The 24,320-nt window shown below is 48.1% G+C and overlaps 1 protein-coding gene across 1 annotated transcript; it reads left to right on the top strand.

Moving 5' to 3' along the window:
* Positions 1-3,412: 3,412 nt before the first annotated feature.
* On the top strand, positions 3,413-12,908 carry LOC135824525 (protein encore-like). The gene is made up of 7 exons (XM_065337262.1): positions 3,413-4,095; positions 5,001-5,205; positions 6,431-6,527; positions 7,280-8,114; positions 9,295-9,880; positions 10,090-10,728; positions 11,678-12,908. The coding sequence occupies exons 1-7, from the start codon at positions 3,889-3,891 to the stop codon at positions 12,055-12,057; spliced, it is 2,949 nt and encodes a 982-aa protein (XP_065193334.1). The 5' UTR covers positions 3,413-3,888; the 3' UTR covers positions 12,058-12,908.
* The last annotated feature ends 11,412 nt before the right edge of the window (positions 12,909-24,320 follow it).

Raw genomic sequence — 24,320 nt, 5'->3', positions numbered from 1 at the left:
GTTTTCCGCGATTTTCCGCGATTTTCCCCGCGTTTTTTGAACTTTTTTGTTGCACTACACGTACACACAGTGCACTGTTCGGTCAGCAACGTCTCATCGTGGCGGCTTTTTACTCAAATATGACGAGTGCTTACATGTACACCAGAGACTTGTAACTGATTGATTTCACTACATACTCACTGAAAATTGCGGCACATCAATATTATTCACCGCATATTTACCGCATATTTACCGCAAATTCACCGCAAATTATGCCATATCATGCCGCGTTTTTCACCGCGTTTTTTGCGATTTTTTCCCGCAATTTTCCCCGGGGACAGACTAGGGGTGCGTTTGGTTGGTACGATCTAGAACAGGATCGAACAGCTGGTGCACATGGAGCAGCCTCATGCCAACCAAACGCTACTCCAGAAACAGAGCACATTTTTTTGGAAAATGTGCCAAACTTCAAAATGTGTATGGATCACCATGTCACATGCATGTGTACTGAGTCTGACAGACATACAATCATGTTTATCCTTCCTTCGCCACCAGTTTCGGATAATGGTGTCAACAACGAGTTGTAAAATATTGGTATTTTAGGACTCCCTGCCCTGAAGAGGAGCACAGCGCCGTGGATCGAGCAGATCCGGCCGCGCCGGCCTAGCGTGCTTCACTTTCTGGCCGAGGCAAACATCGTCCGCGTGCGCGCATCCCGTGTCATCTCCCGGGCTTTTACGACTCCCTGGTTTCGACTGTTTACACACCCAAATTTATCCGGCAGAACATTTCCGTTTTCAAATTCTTCCACCTTGGCCAGCGTTTTGGTTTTCTTCCGTTTTGGTGTACAACTTTTACGTTTTGCTCCGCGTACCGTGTAAATGAACCATGGATCCGAAAGGATTTCGTTGCGTTTTCGCCCCCAGCGTTGTCGTGTAAACGCAGCCTAAGGCTGTGTTTACATGAGAAATTTCAACCCGGGTCGAGTTCAGCCCGGGTTGAAAGTCTGTACGACAGACAAAAGAGGTGAGCGTTTACATGAAGACAGTTGACCCGGGTCAAATACTGATATGCCGCCAAAAGTCCACTTCTACAGTCCTGTATGGTCACGTGAATCCGTTCGCGCGAAATTTGCATCTGCAGTGCTGTTCAAACCTGGCGCGAGATACGCACAGAAGTACGTTTGTACGATTTTCTTGACCCGGGTTGATTTCAACCCTCCCCTTGGGGGGAGGGTTGAAATCAACCCGGGGCGAAATTTCAACCCGGGTCAAGCGCAATGCGTCATGTAAACGCGCCATTCACTTTGTGCACATGGCGGGTTGAAATCTGACCCGGGTCGAACTCAACCCGGGTTGAAACGCTTCATGTAAGGCCAAGTAAAAAAAAAAGCTAGATGATCGTCCCCGTCCGCCCCAGTTTTTGTCAGCGCCCCAAGAAATATTTTATTTTTTAAATCGTGAGTTTTACTATATGGACCACATACTACTAGTATATCACAACGTCAGTATCGATCTGCTGAAGAAAGAAAAAGAAAAAAAGAAAAAAAAGAAAAAAAGAGAAAAAAAACCTTGATGTTGTTGTGTACACTGTGTGCATGAGAGGGTAAAAAGTAAAAAAATAAAAATAAAATCCTCCCGGGCCGCCCTCCCCGATTTTTCCAAAAAAAAGGACGATCATCTAGTAATTTTTTTTACTCGGCCTAAACACAGCCTTAGTAGGCCCGGTCTTCTAATCGGAGACGGTCTTTTATTTTTTCAATAGAGAGGTTAAGTTTCACGTAAAAGTCTTACGTCCGTGAACTTTTACGTCAAAAAGTGAAAAAACTCACGTAAAATTTGACGTGTTTTACGTGAGTTCTGTCCCGCACGTAAGTTCATGACGTGAGTTTTTGGAAGTTTCGCTTGGTTATCCCGACCGAATTTGTGTGAGTTTCCGGAATTTTATCGAGATTTATCGAGTTTGTTGGAAGATTTGATATTTGTGCGAACTAACCCGAATCCTGCCAGGCAAAATTTCACTTCACGTCACACGTGTAACTTAACCTCTAAAAATTACACGTAACGTGAGATTTGCACCGCGTTTTGAAAAAGGGCAAAAAACGTGTAACTTAACCTCTCTATTCGCCCCCTGCCCCGCGGCCTTGTATACGAGGAAGGCGTTGTATAGGACGGCCTTTTATTTGCGGAAATACGGTAACTACTTTACAAGTGCGCGCGCCCGCACTGGCTGAATCTATGTACATATGTGCATATCGCGTCCGCGCAGACAACGACGACTACCGGGTTCCTGCGCCCGATCACGGCGATCAGCCAGCTAGCTACCTACCGGTCAGCGAGCCCGCGGCCGCGGGCTAGGCTGGAGGCTAGGCTGGGCTAGATCTTGTACGAGGTGATTCGTAAATTTTTAACATTGAGTCATTTCTTAACAAATCGGTAAAATATCTCATTGCAAGCACCTGCAAAAAGTCACGTCAAATTTCTTTTTGCCATTGCCATTGCCAATGTTCTGTCAAGTTCGCCTCCAAAATTGAGACTGATATTCCTTCAGGAAGTGACATTGCAAGAGCTTTCAGTCTGCATGTGCGCGATGTTTACGGTAAAATAGAGTATAAGAGAGTCATAGCCGCTGGTTTCAACCTCGAGTGACAACATATTTAGCTGAATAGGAAGCATATGATAGCTACATACTGGAAACGACGCCTGGGAAGGAGGAATGTTGGTGTGTTGGCCCTAGTAATGGCCAAACATTGGCAATCACTGAATTTGCTAACAGATGTTGATCACAATTACACATGAAATCAGGGTGATACACCTGTTGCTATGTAAGCTTGAATGGCTTGTATTTGTATGAACATGATCTTGATCCAGTCTTGCTGGACCATCCTGGAGACGTAGGGTCTCCTTCTATTGAAAACTGACTTGAAATTGTGCTGCTAAGGCCTATTTTACCATGATGTTAAGAAATGACCACAACAAATAATATGCGGAAAAATTGCCATTTTTCAACTGCCACCTGCTTCCCAACACCAAGGATTATGTGAATGGGAATCCCAACATTGCAATCCAAGGACATCAGAATTACATTTTTAGAGGACAAAATGGAAAGATTCGCACCTCGAACCCTACGGAAGGCTATTTTACTTTCGTGTTAAATAATGACGAATCACCTCGTACTGTTGTACTTGTAGCTAGTAGAGGCTACGTAGATCTACGTTGCGCGCTAGCGCAGCTTTGCGCGGCCGGGCGCACGGCCTGCACGCAGTCCAAACGTGCCCCACGTGCTTTGCGGATTTACAGGGTTTCTGCAGTTTCAGGGGAGAAACTTTGATGTTCAATACGAGTTACTTCACAGTGAACTGCATGCAATTTTGTGGACGGTTTTAGAAACTTCGAAAAATACGCTACTCTCACACAAATCCTCTTGGATTGGTCGAATGCGACGAGAAATCCTCATGATTTTTCCAAAATGGCGACCAAAGTTGGTTGTTCGAAGAGTCGGCTGTGTGGGGGACAAATCTCTTTCTTTGATCTACCTTCCACCAGCCATTTCTGAGTTTCTTCTTTCTCCTTCTGAACATTGTATTGGCTTTTAGCGTATTCTTTGTTGGAATCCAAGGCTGATAGTATGTTGTAGCACTTCTATTTTCCCGTCGTCAATAGGTGAACAAAAAACACTGAAGTCTGGACAGCAGCTCTTGGATTCAAAGTCGCTCGAATTTGTTCATTGTTGCTGCGCTGTGGTTGAGGCTGTGCGATCCACTCGGATACGGGTCTATCAAGGTTCCAGCTTCCTTTCTGACGTCTTGGAGTCTTTCCTTACGTACAACACCTGTACGCGTAAAGCTAGGAATCATCCTAGGAGCAGAGACTTGCTTCTGGGGAGCGTGTTTTGCTTCTCGTCACTTGGATGTTTACTCCGCTGGTGCTGAATATGATAAAAGCTCCATTGGCTCCTGTTCAGCAGTCATCCTCCACCTCGCCGGTCATCATGACGTCGGGCAGTAGAGTAACTCCTGCTTCGCCCCACGACCCAGTGTGCCAGAGTGTGGAGAAATGCCCTTCGACTCCATCATCCCAACTGGAGAATAATTGTACGCCTGCAGTCAGCTCCAAGGTACGGCGACGCTTGTTTAATGTTTTACTTTTGTCCGACATGGCCATTTCCATCATCCCGTTGCTTTTGGAAATTTTCCTGTTGCTGGGTCTATCTAGTATTGTACAGACGTGTATCGACACTCCTAGATCCTGGTGCTAATATAGCACGGAAAGCGTTTTGGGAAGGAAAGTTCTCGAATCGAATTTAAACTGGTCATTGATTTGAATTATTTGCCCTCTCTAGACTTAGTTGCACTCTATATATTTGTGCAAGGGGGGGGGGGGGTAATAACAAGTACGTTGTAGAAATAACCAAATTTTGAGAGAGTAAGACCAATCCCAACTGTCTTGGTTAGTATGGACGCGTAGCTAGGGTGAGAACTATGGGTGTCTCGACTGTCTTCGCAGTACATGTACAGTGGTGCTTGATGAAATACGATTGCGTCAGTCAAGTTAGCGCCCTGCACCAGTTTGCATCCCAGTCCTCTCAGATCTAAAGCTGTGTTCACAAATGGCGCGTGTACGCATGAAACCACGCGTTCGTGCGTATTTTTGCAGGCTTTTGGGACGCCATATGTACGGAAACGCGCCGAAAAGGAAATTCCAAGAATTGTCACCGCGTATCTGGCGCGTATCAGCGTACATGCCGGTCAAACAATTAGTACTCGAAGGCGTCGCACGCCCTAAATTCGAGTCAAATTGCTGCTTTTTGTGGAAGCCTGAGCGCGCATTTGGCACACATGAACCGCAAGCGTACCGCGTTCACGCGCCAGTTGGGAACACAGCTTAAGGCTGCACAGCACCTGCAGCGTAATTAATTCACATGATCGGATTTCATTGAGCAGCACTGTGCACCGGACTATTATCGTTGGGTGGCAAGGTCAGCTAATGGGTGCTGCTTCATCCCCCGTTTTGTTTGTGCAGCCCGCCATGAGTATGTCGAAGGTGAGAGTACTGAGGAGAGAGGACTCAACTGGTCAGGTCAGCCCCTCCGGCAACACGAGCATCAGCGATGGGCCAAGACCAACCCCGGAGGCTGTCGGTGCACAGCCAGCAGCAGCAATGTCCTCCCCTCGCTCATCGCTGGATGATAGTGCAAAGATTAAGCAGTCGTCGCCAACTGGCAATGGTAATAATTATGTGTGTACATGCCTTATTGTTCTCGAATAGTGCTCGATTCGTCAGGATTGCAAGCTGTTGAATCATGCAGTGCCTGCACTACTTGTATACGACTGTATTTTGTGGTACTGTACAGGCAGAACATTTCGTCGGTCAATAATTTCGTCCAACTCCAAAGAAAGGGAGTTCGTCCGGTTGAAAATTTCGTCTATGGATCACAAGAGTGTATTGAAAAGCTGGACAAATCGACATTAATCCGGCATTTAATTTAGTCCAAAAGTTCCTTGGACGAAAAAGACGAAATTAAATTCCAGACGAATATTTCAGCTTATACAGTAGTTTGTCCCCGCCATGACGAACAAGAGTAAACGAATGGTGCTTTGCAGCATATATTCATGAACGTGATGGGTAATGGCTAAGACCAACGTGTATGTGATCTTCAACGTGTACGGTACTGTCGGCCGCCGAAGAGCGAACAGCCTAGAATTTCACCAGGCACAGCATACTAATGTATACACGGTAACTCAACTGTGCATTGACTTTAGTACACGAAAATAAGAACGGTCTAGGCTATGAGGCTGACCTACCAGTTCTTCGGCGCCCGACAGTGCTGTAGTGTAGAGGAGACAGCGCCTTATTGGAACATTGTCGGAATGTAGAAACGCTCTCGAGCTCGAGTTCACTGTCTGTGTTGTATTTGGATTAGAATGCTTTTTAGCTGTGAGATTACTATTATGATTTACTCCGAGTCAAATGGTAATTGCCTGCCACTGATCAGAAGAACCGTGTCTGGCAGGTGGATTTTACAGGTTTCACCCTGCAATTTGGATGACATTTTTTTACGAAATTATTCTTGTTACAGTCAATTTCGAGCGGACACTTTATCTTGACGCCATCAACCATCCAAATGCTGGAGATACCAGTACAAACAGAGGATGCAAAGGAATGCTGATCTTAGTGAGAAGGTGGCGACCGCTCTATTTCCACCTCTCAGTTTCACTGACTTGTGCTTTGGAGTGAATGTGACATGTCAGCTTCCATCCACGAAGCGCAGTGAACGATCCACGATGACAAGTCTCTGGGTCCACTTTTGTTTTGCAATCACACTGCTTGTGTTGATGATGGTGTTGTCGGGTGTTATGGCTTCTGCTGCTGCTGTTGTTGTCGTCGTTGTTGCTGCTTGTGTATGTGTGTGTGTGTTTCCGTGTGTGTTTCCCCTGTCTTCTGGCATGCAGCGTCGGTGTCGGTTTTACCACCACTTCCGATGACGGATGCCGCCAACCCATCTTTAGATCTGCGCCAGTTTCTCATTGATACGCTCAACCAGGCAAAGTATGTATATAACACTTGTCCACTGATGTGGACACTTGGATCATTATCGAGATCATTTCGGTGCTTCTGCGATCATTGCGGTGATGATGGCAGAATTACGCCAATAAAAAGATTATTACGCGTCGGGTAGTAGCAGTCCTTGCTATGTTTTGTTGATGCGTACTTCGACCCCGTATAAGCCCGTGCCCACGTACACGAGTGAGCCCATTGAATATCACTGTGGAATGAAGTATGCGTACGGGTTGGTCTGTGGCATTCTACGATATTGGTATTGGGATTGTGCTCCTGATGCACTTGTGTCCGCACTAGTGCTACTGCCGCTGCTAATGTAATCCTGTTTTGCCGTTGCTCCTGGTCGTAATTTGTGCTGCTGTTGCTCATGGTGGTGACCGTTGTGTTGCTTCCGCTCCCGGTGTGGTTTTTTGAATTCTTTATTCTTACAATGGCACCATCGCCAATAAGAGATGGTGCTGGTGCTATTGCTGCCAGCATAAAGCACTGTCATTCTAGCATTGGCCGACTAATTGTTGGCTTTGCTTTGAGAATGACAGTCGTCATGTCATGGCTATAGAATTCTTCAGTTGTTTCGGGTGAGCAGCTTGACAACCTACCCATGAGAGACTTGCTCAATTAGAACTGTGACAACTGTTACAGTCGTTGTGACTGGGTTGGATGCTGAGACTTCCATCTCTCATGGCTTGCCGTCTGATTCAGGTTGGTGTGTGTGTGTGTTTTTTTACCTTTGTTTACAGGGATCGTTTGTTTCTGTTGCAAACAGAACAGTCCATCCTTGGGCACCTGACATCGAAGCAACACATGGCACCGCTCAAGATCTCCACGGCCACGTCATACCATCGCATGCTGGTGCACCGCGTTGCTGCCTTCTTCGGCATGGATCACCTCACCAACCATTCGGAGCCGGGCGTCATCCTCCAGAAGACCGCCAAAACAAGACTGCCAGCCGAACGCTTCAAGGAGCTTATTCAGATGAAGAGTGGCAGTGGTGAGGGTGACGACAGCACGGCCAGTGCGGCGCCAACTGTCGGCATTTCGCCTCGTGTTATTCTCAAACGGCAGGACGCGCCCAATGCATCCGTTGGTGCCGGCAGCGGCTCTTCCTCGCCTACTGCTAACCAGTCGAACCAGAACGGTGATGAGCGCAGGCCGAAAACAATCGAAGAGCGCGAGGCCGAGTACGAGGAGCATCGCAAGCGTATCTTCAGCCAGCACCCTGCGATATCCACTGCCGGGGAGTCGTCAACTGGCAGCACGGCCGTGACCACTTCATCAGGGTGTCGCGCTACGTCGTCCGCTAATTTCGCAGCACGCGCTCCGAACACAGTGGTGCGCGCCTCCGTGCCAACGTCGGCGCCTCGCAACAATTCCGATCAAGTTGTGGATGCTCTGGTTGACATGGATTATGACCGCTCTCTGCCGCTTACCTCCTCCGACACGTCGCTGGCTGGTGTCCTCGGCGCCGTTGCTAGTGGATCGGCCAACTCCGGAAAAGCACCTGGAATGCGTTCGCAAGGGCTCGGTGAAGCTCTGCCCGTAGCTTCATCAGTCGCCATTTCTGGTCTCCCTGGGGTAAGCTTTCCTCTATGTTGTAAAGTCTCACTCCATCCAGACATATGCTTGTGCTGCATCGATCTCTATAAGCACTAAGTTTTCCAGCAGCCAACTAGGACCTCGACTGTAGTTGGATTCTTTGCTTTTGCAATGCGGTAGCTCCTAGACGTTATTGTTGAACCTCAAAGACTGTCTTCATTCCATTCATCTTTTGTTGACAGTCTAGCTGTATGGTTAGATGAGAAGGCAGAAATGTCTGTGTATCGGGTGAAATAAAATAAAAGCAGACGAAACCCACTAAGCGCCAAATCGAGAAAAGCATTTTTCAGCTCGTTGTAATCAAAAGGACAAGCAGGGGAAATTTCACTTTCAAAATCTGACTAGAATCATTTCGAAACTGGAACCCGAATGTAGGTTTAGATACAAACCGCACATATAATGAATCCGTTTTTGGCCATGCTCCGAAATGTGAAGGACTGGATTTAGCGGGTTCTACATTCCAGCTCTTCATGTAATGCTCTCCAGCATGCTCAACACTGTCCGCCATATTGTCTGATGATTGCGCTGTGCGCATGAACAGCAGCGTTGCAGAAAACCTACCTTGGTCCTCTGTTGTGTTGTGTAAAGAGTCTTAAGACTCCACGGCATGTTTGTTCCACTAGTTAAGACTCCACGGCGTGTTTGTTCCGCTAGTTAAGACTCCACGGTGTGTTTGTTCCACTAGAATTGTGCTGTGCCGTGGGAGGTACATTGTGCATTTTTGGCAACAAAAACAAACAGCCGTAAGCTCCAAGCATGCTCTTGCCTGGTGTGCACACAGGCTTGGGGTTTATTATGAAGCACATGCCCTGCACAGCAGTAAACATGTGATGGGGGCCAAAACGTTGATCCGGCTGTGAAGACCTGACCAAGCGGGCCGGTTCCGGCTGGCTTGTACTGTAAACTGCCTAATATTCACGACGGATTAATGTTCGCGAGAAGAGCTTATCGCGAATATTAGTCAGCGTGAAATCAAGCTTCAACAGTGGGTGTATGTAGGTGGCCCCGGTGCTTCGCGAACTTTTGCCATCGCAAATTTGCTGGTTCTAAGAAATCGCGAAAATTTAGTGACGCGAATATTGGGCGGTTTACAGTAATAGTTATTGACTTGTACTGATCCCGGTGTTGCTCTTCTTTCTCTGTTTCTGTGCCTTTTCAGGGTGACAATGTTTGGAAAGCTGCTGGTCCTGGTGTATTGCAGACTGCCGACAATGGCATTGCTGCCTCATCAGTCACGCCCACCAACTTGGTCCGACCGTCACTCAGCGACGGTTCTTCTCTGGAGTACGTGCGGCATCGCTTTGACAAGCACGCCATCTCGGAGCGTTGCGGCGGAGCTGTTCGTCACCAAGGCCAAATGTCCTCACGTGGCGGTGGTGGCCTTGCTGCTTCCGCCAACGCATCCGGCAAACCGCACAGCTTACTCTCGTTGCCTCATCAAGGCCATCAGCAGCAACGCTGGCAGGCCGGCAGTAGCAGCAACAACGCTGCTGTCGGTGGTCCACGCGGACTGATGCCGCTTCCCGGCCACGCGGGTCTCACGTCTAGCTACAGTGCCCCTCAGCAATTTGTGCCCTCCATGGCAAGTGGCCATAGTGGGGTGGCGGCGGCTACTTACGCTAACCCGGGTGCAATGGGCAACGGCGGCTATGCTACTCCTGTTGGCATGGCTTCACCCACACCGTCTCACAACAGTGGCCGTGCTGGTCTCAACGCCACTTCTCATTCAAACACTGGCGGAAAAGGTAAGAGAGAGAGAGAGACACCCGTTTGCCTGTTAAAGTGTGTGGGTGTATGTGTTGCGTGTACAGCCAGTAGTGCACTTACAGGTTTGCATTCTTCTCTTGCAACGAGTGTACATGGTGTGTGTGTGTTTCTAGGGTTTATTTCTCATGCAGTTTGTGCGCTATGTGCATGTGTGTTCAATCTTGCTGTCATTTCTCTTGTGTTTCAGATCATTATCAACGCGGCGGCGGAAAGAGCAATCGTCGAGGCCAGAACCGCTCTAATAACAGTGCTGGTGGTGGCAGCTCCAACATGTCGAACAGCAGCAACGCCGGCACCGCCGGTGATTACCACCGTGCAGTGTCACAGGCTTCCTCATCCGCATCCACGCCGTCTGCTGGCCAGGCAACAGCAGCAGCTCGTTTCCAGCCAGGTGGAAATAGCCTTGCTAATGCTGCCGCCAGTGCTGGCGGCCCCCTGGTTGGGGCCGCTGCCAGCAATCTAGCAATGGTGACGCCTGGTACACCTACGTACATGCAGTATCAGGGTGGTCTGGGTGGCGCTGGCGCTAGCGACTTCACTGGCAACCAGTACTACATGGCCGACGCAGCAGCCACGTCCAATGCTGCCGCCGCTGCTGCTGCTGCCGTGGCCGCCGCAGCTGCCGTCAACAACGCCGCCGGGCTCTCTAACGGCATGGCACCCGGAATGATGGGCCTGACGCCGTCGCCTCCGTATGCCCTGCAGCAAGCCTTCCTCCAGCAGCAGCAACAGCAGCAGCAGGCTGTCGCCATGGTTGGCCTGGCGGCTGGAGCTGTTCCCGGCTACCCGGGCATTGTACAATATCATCAGCCTGTCAGAACACCGAGTAAGTCTACAGATGTTATGCGGGCTCTACTACAAAGTATCGGGGAACTTCAAAAGGTCTGTGGTACTTTGCCGGGTGTGCCGCATTTGAACCCCCCCCCCCCCCCTAAATTTGATGTGAAACTGATGATGTGGCTACTACCGCTTGTGGCATTTGCTCCTGTCCTGCTTTCTGACCTTCTTTGCTTGCTATTGCTGCCAGAATAAAGCACTGTCATTCTAGCAGTGGCCGATTAATTGTTGGTTTTGCTTTGAGAATGACAGTCGTCATGTCATGGCTATAGAATTCTTCAGTTCTTTCGGGTGAGCAGCTTGACAACCTACCCATGAGAGACTTGCTCAATTAGAATTGAGACATCGGTGGAAGTACCATATCTGCACTGCTCCAGCCTTAGGATAACTTTTTTTAGGTTTCTCAGTTTTTATTCCACTGTCTTGACCACTTGCGGCAAGGCGGCATGATACTCTGTACATTGACTAGCCTCGTCATTTGTTATGCAAATGCATGTGAAGTACGGTTATTTCGTACACCTATTTAAGTAACAAGTATAGTGAAATCAAGAGATTATTTTTATAAGCGGATTATGAGTTGCGCTGTTTGTACCTCTTGATTTCCCGACACTTGTTACTTTAGGTGTAAGAAATCCCCATATTTTAGACTACTGTACAAGCAGAAATATTCGTCTGGATTTTATTTCGTCTTTTTCGTCCAAGGAGCTTTTGGACTAAATTAAATGGCGGGCTAATATCGATTTGTCCAGCTTTTCAATACACTCTTATGATCCATGGACGAAATTTACAACCGGACGAACTCCCTTTCTTTGGAGTTGGACGAAATTATTGACCGATGAAATTTTCTGCTTCAATATACAGTATATTATATTGGTTGTTTTAGTTACTTCTAAATGCATGCACGCATGTGTGTGTGTGTTTGGTTTCTGATTGTGCAGTGATGGACATTGTCGTGTATGAGGTCTGCGAGCAGCAGCCGCACGCCGATGTTCTCAACGACCTGCGACGACGCAACGCACAGGTGCATTTCGTCGACGACACCATCTTCGCCATCTGCACCCAAGAGGTGGGTCGCAAGATCTGCACTGAGCTACAGTCCCCGCAGGCTCAGTACAAGCTGCGCTACGCCAGCAGCCAGAAGATGCAAGTGCTGCTGCAGCGTCTGGCTGTGCAAGCTCAGGCATCCATGCCTGGTGCAGGTGGTGGTGCTGCTGCTGTCGGTGTAACTACTGCTGCTGGTGCTGGGGCGCCAACTGGTACTGCCGTTGGTGTTACTGGTGCAGCAGCTGGCAATGGCACTGGCCCTAGCAGTAACTGACGCTCGCATGCTTGAGTGCTGTGCCTTGTTGCAGGCGTATGGTACACTTACTGGCATGTAGTGCCACACCTGTACCTGTGTCCGCTGATGCTGCTGCTGTTGGTGTTGGTGTGCTCCATGCTGACAGTAGTAGCAGGGGTAGTGGAAGTCGTGTGTATGCTACTGCTTGCTGCAGTGTCGTTCACCAATCACAGCGATCACTTGACTCTGTGATTACAGTACTTGTGCCTATGCTGCACATGACACCAGCAACCTTCGCGACAATGATCAACTCCGACCCGTCAAGTGCATGCGTACCTGCTTTTTCCCCCCCGCTAGACCTGACCATTGTTAGTAGGAGTAATGTCTGCTTGCTTCATCACTTTGTGTTCTGATTCTGCCAACAAACTGCTTTGCCTTGAATTCTTGATCTAGATACGCCCTAGTAATGAATTTCCATTTCGTGTTTGTATTCTCTATCTGCTCTCCATCGTGTCGCTACTTTCTTGTCGCTTGCTGCTCTAACCTCGTTTCCGTCTAGTCATCCCTGTGTGTGTGTGAGAGTGCGAGTGTGCTGGTGTGCTGGTGTCGCCACCTCACCCACTGTCGTCCTCCTGGGGTGCGCCATGCTTTCTGGTGTTCTCTTGCTATGGCCTCTGCCCTCTGTGCGCGCTACCTAGTTATGTTGTTGTTGCGATTGCTGTGCTGCTGGCTGACTGGTCTCTTCTCTCATGTTGCATCACATTATGTGGACATAGATTGAGTTTGACGCTTCTCCATCCGGGCCCTGTGTCCGCTAGTAAAACAGATGTTTGATATTTATCGTCTTATATTTTTACCGTCCTCTATACTATAGCGTGTGCTATCTCTGACCTCTCTGACATGCTGTGTTTGTGCTTGGATACTACCAAGAGTACATAACCCGGGGGGGGGTTATGTACTCTTGATACTATACTGTATTCTGTGTGTGTGTGTGTGTCACACTATGAAAAAATTAGGGATTCACTGGCCAGAAAAAGCCACTTCAATCAGCTGTGTTCATGTGGTGGATACCAGGCTAACTACAATGTAGTGGGGGTCAATTCATCGGCTTTTCATAGTTTGCAAGCTGTGGAATGGTGTAATCCCAGCACAAGTTGCTATGTCTAACAAGTAAGTTACATAGCTGTTGGCTATCATTGCTTCTGTGATGGGCATGTGGAAGTGTGTGTGTCAGCCTTGGGCTGTTGAATGGTGTAATCCCAGCACAAGTCAAGACAAGTAAGTAGTTACTACTATAACATGACGTGTAATTTTAGGACTATTGGTGCACTAAAATTTCGGTGTCAGGGACCTGCCAGGTTTCAGGTGTAATTATTATGTAGAATTAGGTGACCAGCCTGCCCTTCACATACAGTGCATATAATTATATGGTTCATCCACATGTGACACAACGATCCCACCGACTTCCTCGCGTCGTGCATGAAAGAGCTCTATCATGATGCGGAGGTGGAGCCACCGTTGCAGAACCTACCCTGGTAACTGGCGAAACTTTTCGCGATCGGTCAGCCAGCACTGATCCTGATGCCCATGCCGACCTGCGAGTGAAGGGATTCTGGGCCGATAGCCGCAACGTATTCTTCGATACAAGGGTGTTTCATCCCCACGCGTCAAGCTATCGTGCCAAGTCCCTCCCCTCCCTCTACTGAAGGTTTGAAGGCGAGAAGAAGCGTGCTTACGGTGAACGTGTCAATGAAGTCGAGCATGGCTCCTTCACACCGTTAGTGTTCTCCTCCTGTGGTGGGAAGGGCTCAAAGAGGCTGGCGCACGGCTTGGCCACCAAACGGAACGCTGCCTATAGGCTATAGCCCGGTTGTAGCTTGGCTTCGGTGCTGCTATATTTTCTCTTCCCAAGCCTGCCACCCTTTGCGTCCGCGGATCACGCTCTGTTCGCCGTCGTCACCTCGACCTCGCGCCTGTCGACCTCGTCCAGGACCAGGCTGAGGCGCGTCTGGCTCGATCTTTCTGTTGTATCCAGCGTGTAGGTGCCAGGTGCGTATTTACCACGAGCCATGGAGTAGTAAAAAAAAAGTAGTAAAATAGCACTCCCTGGCCCAGGTACCGAGCACCTAGTACTAGTACAGGACTGTAGTAGTAATACTACAGTGCATTTCAAAACTATAGACGCGTAGGGTTTTTGAAATATTTCAAATTTGGCTGGAACTTTTTTAGAATAGTTTTCGGAATATTGCTCAGGATCGCTCCACAATTACTCTCATAATAGTTTCTAAAGGATTGGATAACAGACGCCCAATTTGGAAAAATTTATGCACAAAGTGATCACAGATTTTATGTGGTATAGATGCTGGCATAACGGTTTTTGCCTAGGTACGCGTCTATAGTTTAGAAATGGACTGTAGTACTAATACTGTAATAGACTAAGTAATAGTAGTACTAATACTGTAATACTAATACTAATAGACTAAGTAATACTAATAGTAGATCTACGCGTAGTCGGGAGCACTGCGCGTCCTCGCCTTGTAACATGCTGTCAAAATCGAAAAACATACCGGTAGTACCTACATGATCTGATGTAAGACTAATAAAGTAATAAATCCGCTGAAAAGAATTACCGACCAGTCTCGCTGCTTTCTATATGTTCCAAAGTAATGGAGTCCATCATCAACCGCCAGTTAATGAACTTTCTGGAGGGACAAAACCTCCTATCACCAAGGCAATTTGGCTTTCGCCGAGGCCTAGGTCCATCCGATCTACTTACGGGACTACACCACAAGTGGTCGGCCACATCTGGCCTTGGTGGATCTGTGGAGGTGCTTGCTGTCGACATCGCCGGGGCTTTCGACAAAGTCTCCCACACAGGTGTACTGCACAAGTTGCGGAACATCGGTGTGAAGGGCCCCCTCCTGGACTGGCTTAGAGATTACTTAACAGGTCGTTCGCTGGAAGTGGTCATCGGCGGCAAGAGCTCCGATCGCTATCCGATCTCTGCAGGAGTACCACAAGGCAGCATCCTTGGACCGTCCTTGTTCCTAGTATATGTAAATGATGCTGATAGCTGTCTGGCTCCAGGGTCTGAAATGGGAACATTTGCAGACGACACCACGCTGTATGCCTGCGTCAATACACGCGATGATGCCATACACCAAGCTGACAGTCTTCAAGCTTCCGTTAATGCGTTACATGCATGGGGAACAAAGTGGCATGTTAAGTTTGAACCATCCAAGTCGCAGCTCCTACGAATCTCCTGCCATCGACAGCAGCCTTGGCCTGTCCCCGCAATAAACTTTGGAGGGGAGGTCATCCCACAACAGCCACACCTCAAGCTCCTCGGAGTTATGGTTGACTCCAAGCTATCCTTTTCCGCCCATCTCCGGTCAGTTGCTGCCAGGGCAAACTCACGTCTTGGCCTCCTACGTAGAGCTGCTCGTGTTCTGGACTGCCGTGGCATGCTGGCCGTGTATCACGGCTTCGTCCGGCCCCTGCTCGAGTACGCTCCCCTTGTCTGGATGGGAGCTGCTCCCACTAACCTTGAACACCTTAACAGAGTGCAGAGGCGTGCCCTCCACATCCTGGGACCCAACATCTTGCTACAGAGCCTAGAGGCCCGACGGACAGTGGCGGCACTGACTTTCGTCTACAAGCTGCTGGGCCAACCAGGTCCTCCTCTGCTGAGATCCATGGTCCCCCCTCTCGTCGTCCACCATGCCGCACCTGTAACCCGGAGACAATGCCAACAGTCTGCTTCACACCCCTTCCAACTGGAAAATGTTCTCCCTCCAGGCGCTCCTAACTACCTAAGACGCGCCTTTCCATACAACATCATCAACACCTGGAATGCGCTGCCATCCTCCCTCTTCACCAAACCACCATCTCCTAAGGGCCTACAATCCTTCAAAGCGAACGTCCACTACCATCTTCGCCGAAGCCAGTGGCTTTGGGCCACAGACTCCCTCTAACAGTTCAGAACTATTTCCATCCTGAAGCTCCCCCCCCCCCCCAAGCACTGCATGATGTTCACTGCATCTGAACTGCCTTTGAATCTATTTTTCTCTCTTCCTGTTCTCTCTCCACCCCCCCCCCCCCTCTCTCTCTCTCACTCACTCCGAGTCTCTCTCTCTCTCTCTCTCTCTCTCTCTCTCTCTCTCTCTCTCTCTCTCTCTCTCTCTCTCTCTCTCTCTCTCTCTCTCTCTCTCTCTCTCTCTCTCTCTCTCTCTCTCTCTCTCTCTCTCTCTCTCTCTCTCTCTCTCTCTCTCTCTTTCTCCACCCCCCCCTCTCTCTCTCTCTCTCTCTTTCTTTCTCCTCATCCATTCTACCTCACCTTCTCTTGTCTTTATCGCACTAAATCACCCCCCTCTTTTAGGCTATGGTGCGCAAGCTCACGTTAACGCCGAGACCATAGGTCGGTGTTGTGGGCTTGCCTCACCAGCACAGGCTTGCTTTGCAGCCCCTACTCTCCCTGCTGTTTTGTCATTGTATACTCTGTTGTCTTCTCCCCTTCTGACGAGTAGGTTGTGTACTTAGTAAAAAAAAAAAAATAAATAAATAATAATAATTATTCCTCGCGAAGAAACGTAAAAAAAAAAGAAGTACTTCAGTAGACTACAGTACGTCACTCTACATACCGCGTACCGGCGGTAGTAGACCCAGGTGCTCGAAGTCCGTACATGGTATCCTAAGTTCGTACGCCCATAATTTCATGTTCTGTTATTCGACTCAAATATTTTATCGAGGGGACAGTGTGGTATGTTCTCCTCGCGTAGCAATTTTCAGGGATCTACGATAAGCAGAAGTCCCATACCACGCGAGTGGGTTTTCGAGTGCCCATACGAAATACAAATTGGGTTACATTTCATGCAAAAATCAACTTTGCCAAGACCGATTTCGAACGGACACAGAGTCAAACAGACCCTCACTCAATCATCAAGAGCCAGCTTAGAGCTGACAATGGCCAGAGGAGAAGAATTTACAGAGAACCACCAATCCTTGCAGAAAGGTTGACACTCCTGGCATCTCCACCACTGTTTTCCCGCGGTTTTCACAGCGCAGCTGCTTCTTCTCTGAGCCGACTAAAAACAGCTTGCAGTTCGGCAACAAACTACGCTTTTCCAAGATATACTGGTGGAGGCACATGCCAAACATATCCCTTCGGTGCTTTCGTCGTAACCGAGGGATTGCAAGTTAGCAATTAGCAGAAATATGTGTGTATTTCGAGTCACCTCTGATCAGTACGGACTTAGAGTACCCTCCGCGACACAAAATTGAAATGAAAAATCAGCGAACTCCAGAGAAACAGATCGGATCGAAAGATGGCCTGGTTCAATCGAGCCTGGCCTCAGAACAAACTTGGACAAGATACCTTCCATCCACGAGCAGGATTCTGGCAAGTGATCATTGCTAGTGTGAGTTTCAGCTCGACAAACACACACTGTAAAAGTGTACGGACTTCGAGCACCTGGGTCTACTCATTGTACAAGAAGTGCACAGTCTGTAGTCGAGAATGGTTCATGTATTGTAACAATACATGAACCATTCTCGACTCACAGTCACACTAGAGACTAGAGTCACAGTCACACTACAGACTCAGTAGAGACTAGAGTCACACTCAATCACAGTCACAATCAGTCGAGTCAGTCAGAGCATTGATTGTGGATAGGATCTCCTTGGTTGGCTTTCTTGGGTGCAGACCGGAAACACGCTACAGTCGCTCATGTAGATCTACTCGGTCCGCGTCCGCGTAGACCTACCCGTACTTATAGTTATACCGCTCTGTTCATCCAACCTTCGCAGCGCTATCGCACGCGGCGCGGGCTGGATTCCACGGCAGTTGCCTTGTGCATGCAGCCAGGAACCTGTATGCGCGTAGATCTACGCACCGGTACTGCCGGTACTGCCTCCGCGGATCCGGTACTTGTTTTCCAGGCATTTGTCGTCCCTCCCAGCCCAGGCATGCAGCACACTGCACAGTCTGCCAGTGTGTCCTTTGCCAGTCGGTAACACTAACACTAACAGGAAGGCTGTGTGCTGTTCAAGCCGGTTATTTTGGATAGCGTTTTGTCGCGAGCTCGTGCCAAGTCTGCGTGGAAGTGAAGGCTTTTCCGGCCATCGATCGCCGGACCGCTAGGTGCATTGTGCAACGTCGGCAGGTAAAGCTTGCAGCATTATTTTTTTTATGTAACTGTTTCCTGAACATACCATGCATGCACAGTGTATCCGGTATAGTGCGTGCGCTGTTACCGCCCTAGGCTAGCTAGATAGTAGGGCTCAAACGGCTACGGTTTTCACGGTTAAAGGGGAAGTCAAGGCTAAAATCAAAATTTCGCCAGTTGTAGTCTTCGGGGTGCTGAGTCGAATGGTCTTGGTCCGAGAAAGCTGAGACGCTCCCTTCCTACTTGAATTCCAATCGAACTCGCGAACTTCCACCGAAACTGGTTGACTGCGCCCTACTAGATGGGGATTTGTATGCAAAATGTCACTAAAAGCGCCATTTCCTTCTTATAAGTTATAAAAGCACGGATGACCACGATTGGCCCATAATGGCCATATGTTGTAGTCTTTTGGACGCTGAGTCGACTGGTTTTGGTCTGAAAAGGCTGCGATGCAGCGTTCCTCCTTTATTCCCAATCGAACATGGTTGAAGAAGCCATGGCTGACCTTCATGAGTTCGGTCTGGGGCTGAGAACCTCGGTATTCAGCTGAAGAAATGGCCGCGTGGGCCGGTCAAGAGTGAGCGCTACTGAGTTTCCGACTGATGAAGAAGCAGCAGCTATTGCAGACGAGGCCGATATAATTATCAGATCGCTGGAGAGCAGAGTCGCCAAAATGGAGAAGAGTGATGCGAGTGCTCAAAATGTTGTTCCCTACCGATTCGCTTAGACTCCAGTAGCCTGCCACATGGTGATGTTTTGGTGCGAACTTGGCATATTTCGGACTACTCCTGAATAGCGCAGGCTCTTTGAACCACGGGCAGGACTCTTCGCTCGCAACGCTACGGGATCTGAAAGTTCTAGGTCCGGGAGCTGTTCGCTGTTTTGTCACTTTTCAAGGTTGTGCACTCATCGCCGTAGCATAAAATTTAATAATGAGGTGGGAGCGGAAAAATTTTCTTTTTGAAGTCAAAGCACAAGTACCGGTGCACCGGCACCAGCAAGGAGAAACGCACATTCTCTGACTACATGACTGTACGAGTGTAGTACATGACAAGTCCGTGTGTTGACTAGTTTTCTGAGTCTTGTGACTCGAGTCTTGGTGTAGCTACCCCCCTGCAGCAGGCAGCACGGCAGTGCGGGAGTAGTTCCGTGTGTGATGAGTTTGTTGACTACACTACAGCGGTGACTGTATGAAGTCCATAGTATCTGTCCGTGAATTCAAACGCATGCTACGCGTATTTTACTTCGGTTAAATGTAATGGCTTTCGTAACATGCTGATGAGGCTCGATAGAATCATGCTACGATGACCCGACTTGTAAATTTGAGATCCATTTTTCTGCTCGTCTTGACCCTGCCTCCCCTCATTGCTACTTCCATTTTCGTATTTTTATTTATTTTTCTCTTCATTTCTGACTCTTCTTACTGGTTGTCATCGCTTTCATAATATTGCGCAGAACTGCCCGTTTGACATGCGATGTAAAATAAATAAACAACAAAAACAACAGCTAGCATGCACGCAGCGCATTGCTAGAGTCGTAGAGGTCAGTGCATGTCGACGGAAAATGTCCAACTCGGAAACGGCTAAAATACGGTATAACCTCGAGGCTTACCGAGCTGAAAATCACAGGGTACGTAGTGTTTGTAACACTGAATCAAATGGTCTTGGTCCGAAGAAGCTGCGACAAACCGTTCCCCAATCGAACGCGCTTCGAATATGGCCCTTTTGTACACAACTAGATGGTGTGGCTACCTGGCTGCACGCTGTGACGTCATCACCTGGATCTCGGTGATGCATGCTCAAATTCGCACATGATCGATTGGGCGTATCTGACGAACCATCGGCCGCAGCCTCCTCGGACAAAGACCATTCGACTCAGCACCTCGAACTCTACGGACTGTGAAATTTAAATTTTTCACCGGACTTCCCCTTTAAAGATGGCATGAAATTGATTCAAATTGTCACGGATGGTACTATGTAGTGTGCATGTATGCATGTGTACATACACGACAGGTTGTAAAACTGCCAAAACTCGGTAAAAATGCGTACTTCGGAAACTCGAAAAAGTACCCGCATAACCTTTACACAAACGGTTAACCTTTATCTTTTCAAAACCGGTCTTAAACCGGTTAATCGGACTAACTGTTTGAGCCCTACTAGATAGATAGTAGAAAGTAAGAAAGTGACGGCGATACATGTACAATCATTGGTATTTTAAAGCCTTGTTTTGTGGAAAACATGTTATTGGTTGCCAGCTAGCATGTTACAAGGCCGAGGACTAGGCATTTCCCAAATCGGCCGGCCGATAATTTCGCCTAGAACATTGGTTTTGAAGAAATCACCCATCTTTCACCGAAAATGCAATTTTCGACCAGAATTCGCCGACAGTTAGGGGGGGGGGGGGGGGGGGGTAAGCGGATTATGCTGGGAAAATGATCAGATTATGCTCTAGCCGATGCTCGCAGCATGCTCTAGAAAAAAGCCAATTATGTTTTTATAATGCTTCGCCAAAAAGACCAAAAGAACAGATAATCGTCATGAAAAAGGACTCAGTCCCTTCTCATGATGTGGACTGGGAGCTTTGTGGAAGTGCAAGACAATAATAGACAAGAGGAATACCAAATTCACAAGCAAACGCTGAACTTTTGCGAGATGTCCTATAGTGGCTGCTAAAATATTATTCCAAATCGAAAAGAAGCTCTATGTATGGTCCTTCAATAGCAGGTGTGTATATGCATGTATCAAATGTCACGTGACTGTTTCCTTGGATCGGGCCAATCACTGGTCTGTATGAGCGGGCAATAAATCAGTCCAACGACCGTGTCCAAAGCCCGTCGTCCGTGACAACCCTCACAGTGACACTGGACGCGTGAAATCTACGGGATTTGAGCAAGGTGACAGTGCACACGTGTACAGGTGAGTCGAGGTGACTGTGTACAGTGCAGTGTACATGTGAACGCGTGCTCGAAAGTGGCGATCTCAGCTTTTCTTTTTATTTCTTTTCTTTCCTTTCAAGTGTTGCTGCACACGAGGTCGACTTTCCTCTTTAGTTTTGATTCTTTCAGGTTAGTGTATTCAGTAATGTTGGGCTGAAATTGATAAATCCATTATGGCATGGTTGGTCGGGCCTACGGCCCTCGGGCTCACTTGTCGGGCACTGAAAATCCATTATTGCCCTTCCAACCATGCCACAATATATACATAACAGCCTCATTGGGCATCTGCCCTTGTTTTTCGGATGCCATTTTTTGCTCCTTCTCAAAAAGGACCTGATTATGCCGGCATAATCCGCTTACGCCTACCGACAATCTATGTTTTGGTGCCTCTACAGCTTGCAAATACAATTTCTGTAACCATTACACCTCTACTCTCCATATAATGTAATCTCTGGGACCACGCAAAAATTCTGTTATACCAAGAGTTATGTTGTTCCAGGGTGCGACAGAGCTCTCGGCCATTGAAGAAAATGTTGAGTCACCTCCACCATTACACTGCGCTCTTTAGCCGACTAGACCCTCCTGCACACAACCATCACCACTGCGAGAGTGATGTTATGTAGAAAACCGTGTGTAAAATACAAGATGTACCTCAAAATGAAGGGTATTACAAGGTGGATTCAACGGTGCAAACATATACACACTGTACCACCATCGACATCAGATACCATCAATGCCGCAGAACATATTCACAATAGGACTAAACTGGCTAGCTACGGCTACAGCTTGATTGTACCGCGCACGTGAAGCTACTTAGTCTTTGTATCGAGACTGCGAAACGCCGGGGACCTCGCCGTAGCGTGCGTTATGCCCAGGTTTACGGTATGTAGGGTTAAACTGGCCTAAACTGCCTACCTACAGCTACCGCTTGATCGTACCGTGCACTTGAATTTACGTTGTGCCGAGAGCGCGCACATCGGGGACCGCGCCGTAGCGTGAATTATATCGAGGTTTACGTTATGTAGGATTACGCTGTGTAGAACAAAATTTGTATAGGAGTGATGCTGTTTCGGCGCGGGATTGGATTTGTTTTACGTGCATGTACTAGCAAGGTTTATGTACAAGTGAGAGTTGTTATAGAGTTGTTATAGAGTTGTTATAGAGTTGTTATAGAGTTGTTATAGAGTTGTTATAGAGTTGTTATAGAGTTGTTATATCGATCAATGGCTGTCAAGAAATCTCCGATAATTGCACCGAATTTACAAATTTTGCACTAAAATCGCTGAAAATCAATGTTTCACTGCCTCTAAAGCGTGCACGTTAATATGTACATGTACATGGATATACCGAGCGGTGAGTTCAAGTACTGCTTTGGGCCGAATTCTGACTGTGGGGCTCATCACGTGGCCGAATTTGGACATTCTCTCATCCGATCGAAATGCCGATCAGGCGAAAAATCGGGCCGATTTAGGAAATGCCCACTGAGGGCCACTGAGTTCGGAAACAGTGAATTTACAACAGCCATCCACGGTTGGCAGAGCCCCGGTCTTGCGATCATTTAAACCGTATGGGTGTCAGCCCTAGTCCCATGGCCGCGTCGGGGCATCACCAACCTCGTCTACAGAGAGCACCTTGAAGTAGAATGGTTCGCCTCTTTCTCCGCAAGTATATGATACCATAATGCACGACTATTTGTTGTTACGAATTGTAGATTTGAATTCGTACGTCGTGTTCTTCGTTTGAGACTTTGCTTACCGTTTTGTTCTTCTATCCATACTCTGCATTCTCCGCGCCTGTTCTGTTCCTTTCTTCACTTGCTAATATCATGTTTCCTTTTCTCTGACTCACTGACTGTCAATTTGTCTAGTTTCAAATTGTTTCATAGTCTGCCAGATCGCAGAGATCGTTTCCAGCATCGTAGCTCACTGTTACTTTTCGAACACATTTTAGCGTAGGCATTTTCACCAGTTGTGTTCACGTCATGCCCTATCAGCTACGCGTCATTATTGCGAGCATGCGCATTGCTTCTGCCTTCTGCCTTATTTGCATGCTGCGCTTCCTGCACAGGTTAGCGCCCCCACGCTTGCTGGCCGAAGCCCCATTGACCGTGCCGCGTTCGTACTCGCACACGTCAGCCGGGCTTCTCCACGGCGCCTTGCCCCGCCCCCGCCGGTTCCGTGGAGTTCCGGTTTTATTTCTCCTTGTTGATTAGCTCCCCCAAGATTGAGTGTTGTTTTCTCTATCCTTACCTAACTACAGTGAAACATCGTTAGGAAGAACACTGATAAGACAAATGTTTGCCTAAGAAGAACTAAGAAGAACTAGTATTCGTAACTGTATTGGATAAAACCCTGTGTATTCACTGGGTAAAATATATGGATAAGAAGAACTCCCGTTATTGCGAACAAATATCATCGGTCCCTTGATGTTCGTCCTAAAGAGGTTTGACTGTAATTCATTTCCAAGTATCAGTCCTTTTATTCCCGTAGCTATGCAGAAGACGTTACTTCAGTAACGTCTGGCGCTAGACAGGGTCCACACAGCTGTAATTCCGTGTTTGTTTGTTTGCTTGTTTGCTTGTGCCATCGGCATCCCTGGCGCTATCCCGTACCTGTCCCGTTCCGTACCATCAAAGACAGCTGGCCACAATGTTCAAATAGGGCTTTCAAATGCAAAATCATAAAGTGAAGCAACTTGGAAAAATGAGTATGTATGCGAAGGGTATCGGAGAATGCATGCAGGGCGATAGTGCGGGTTCGAATCCCAGTTTATGTCTTTTTTTTAATAGGAGAAATGAAACATTTATAACATACCTATGCTTTTTTTGCCTAGGTCATCAAGGTGGTAGACGGTGTCGTATTACCCTCGAATGCAAAGAGAAAGTTGACTCTCGCTAGGCAAAAAAGCATAGCGCAGGGCCCTGAGCTTCCAAGCTCTCTCGTTTACGCTACTGTCTGAGTCCGCCGTTGTGAGTGCTGTGTGCATGTGCGGAGTAGTAGTGGTGAATAATTGTTGTGCCTGCGGTACCATGGTTACACAACAGAGTGGTGCTGAAACCCGCCTTGGATTTGAGGATCGTTGGGTCGTTCGTGGTGTAGTGTTCACCTGTGTTGCTGCGTTTGTGGCAGTGGTCGATGCCCGTGCTTGTTTCTCGCAAGCAGCGTTTAGTATCATTATTCATAGTGTGTTCTGTTCAGTATGAG

The sequence above is a fragment of the Sycon ciliatum genome, chromosome 9 (genome assembly GCF_964019385.1).
Source record: "Sycon ciliatum chromosome 9, ocSycCili1.1, whole genome shotgun sequence".
Taxonomy (NCBI): domain Eukaryota; kingdom Metazoa; phylum Porifera; class Calcarea; order Leucosolenida; family Sycettidae; genus Sycon; species Sycon ciliatum.
Note: the sequence above shows the minus strand (reverse complement) of the source record. Positions and strands in the feature narration are given on the sequence as shown.

What these genes read in the sequence shown, in the direction of transcription:
- LOC135824525 (XM_065337262.1), top strand. Translation starts at nt 3,889, where the DNA reads ATGTTTACTCCGCTGGTGCTGAATATGATAAAAGCTCCATTGGCTCCT. An exon ending in GTCGTCGCCAACTGGCAATG is followed by an intron (nt 5,206 to 6,430) that starts GTAATAATTATG and finishes TCTGGCATGCAG; the next exon opens with CGTCGGTGTCGGTTTTACCA. An exon ending in CCATTTCTGGTCTCCCTGGG is followed by an intron (nt 8,115 to 9,294) that starts GTAAGCTTTCCT and finishes GTGCCTTTTCAG; the next exon opens with GGTGACAATGTTTGGAAAGC.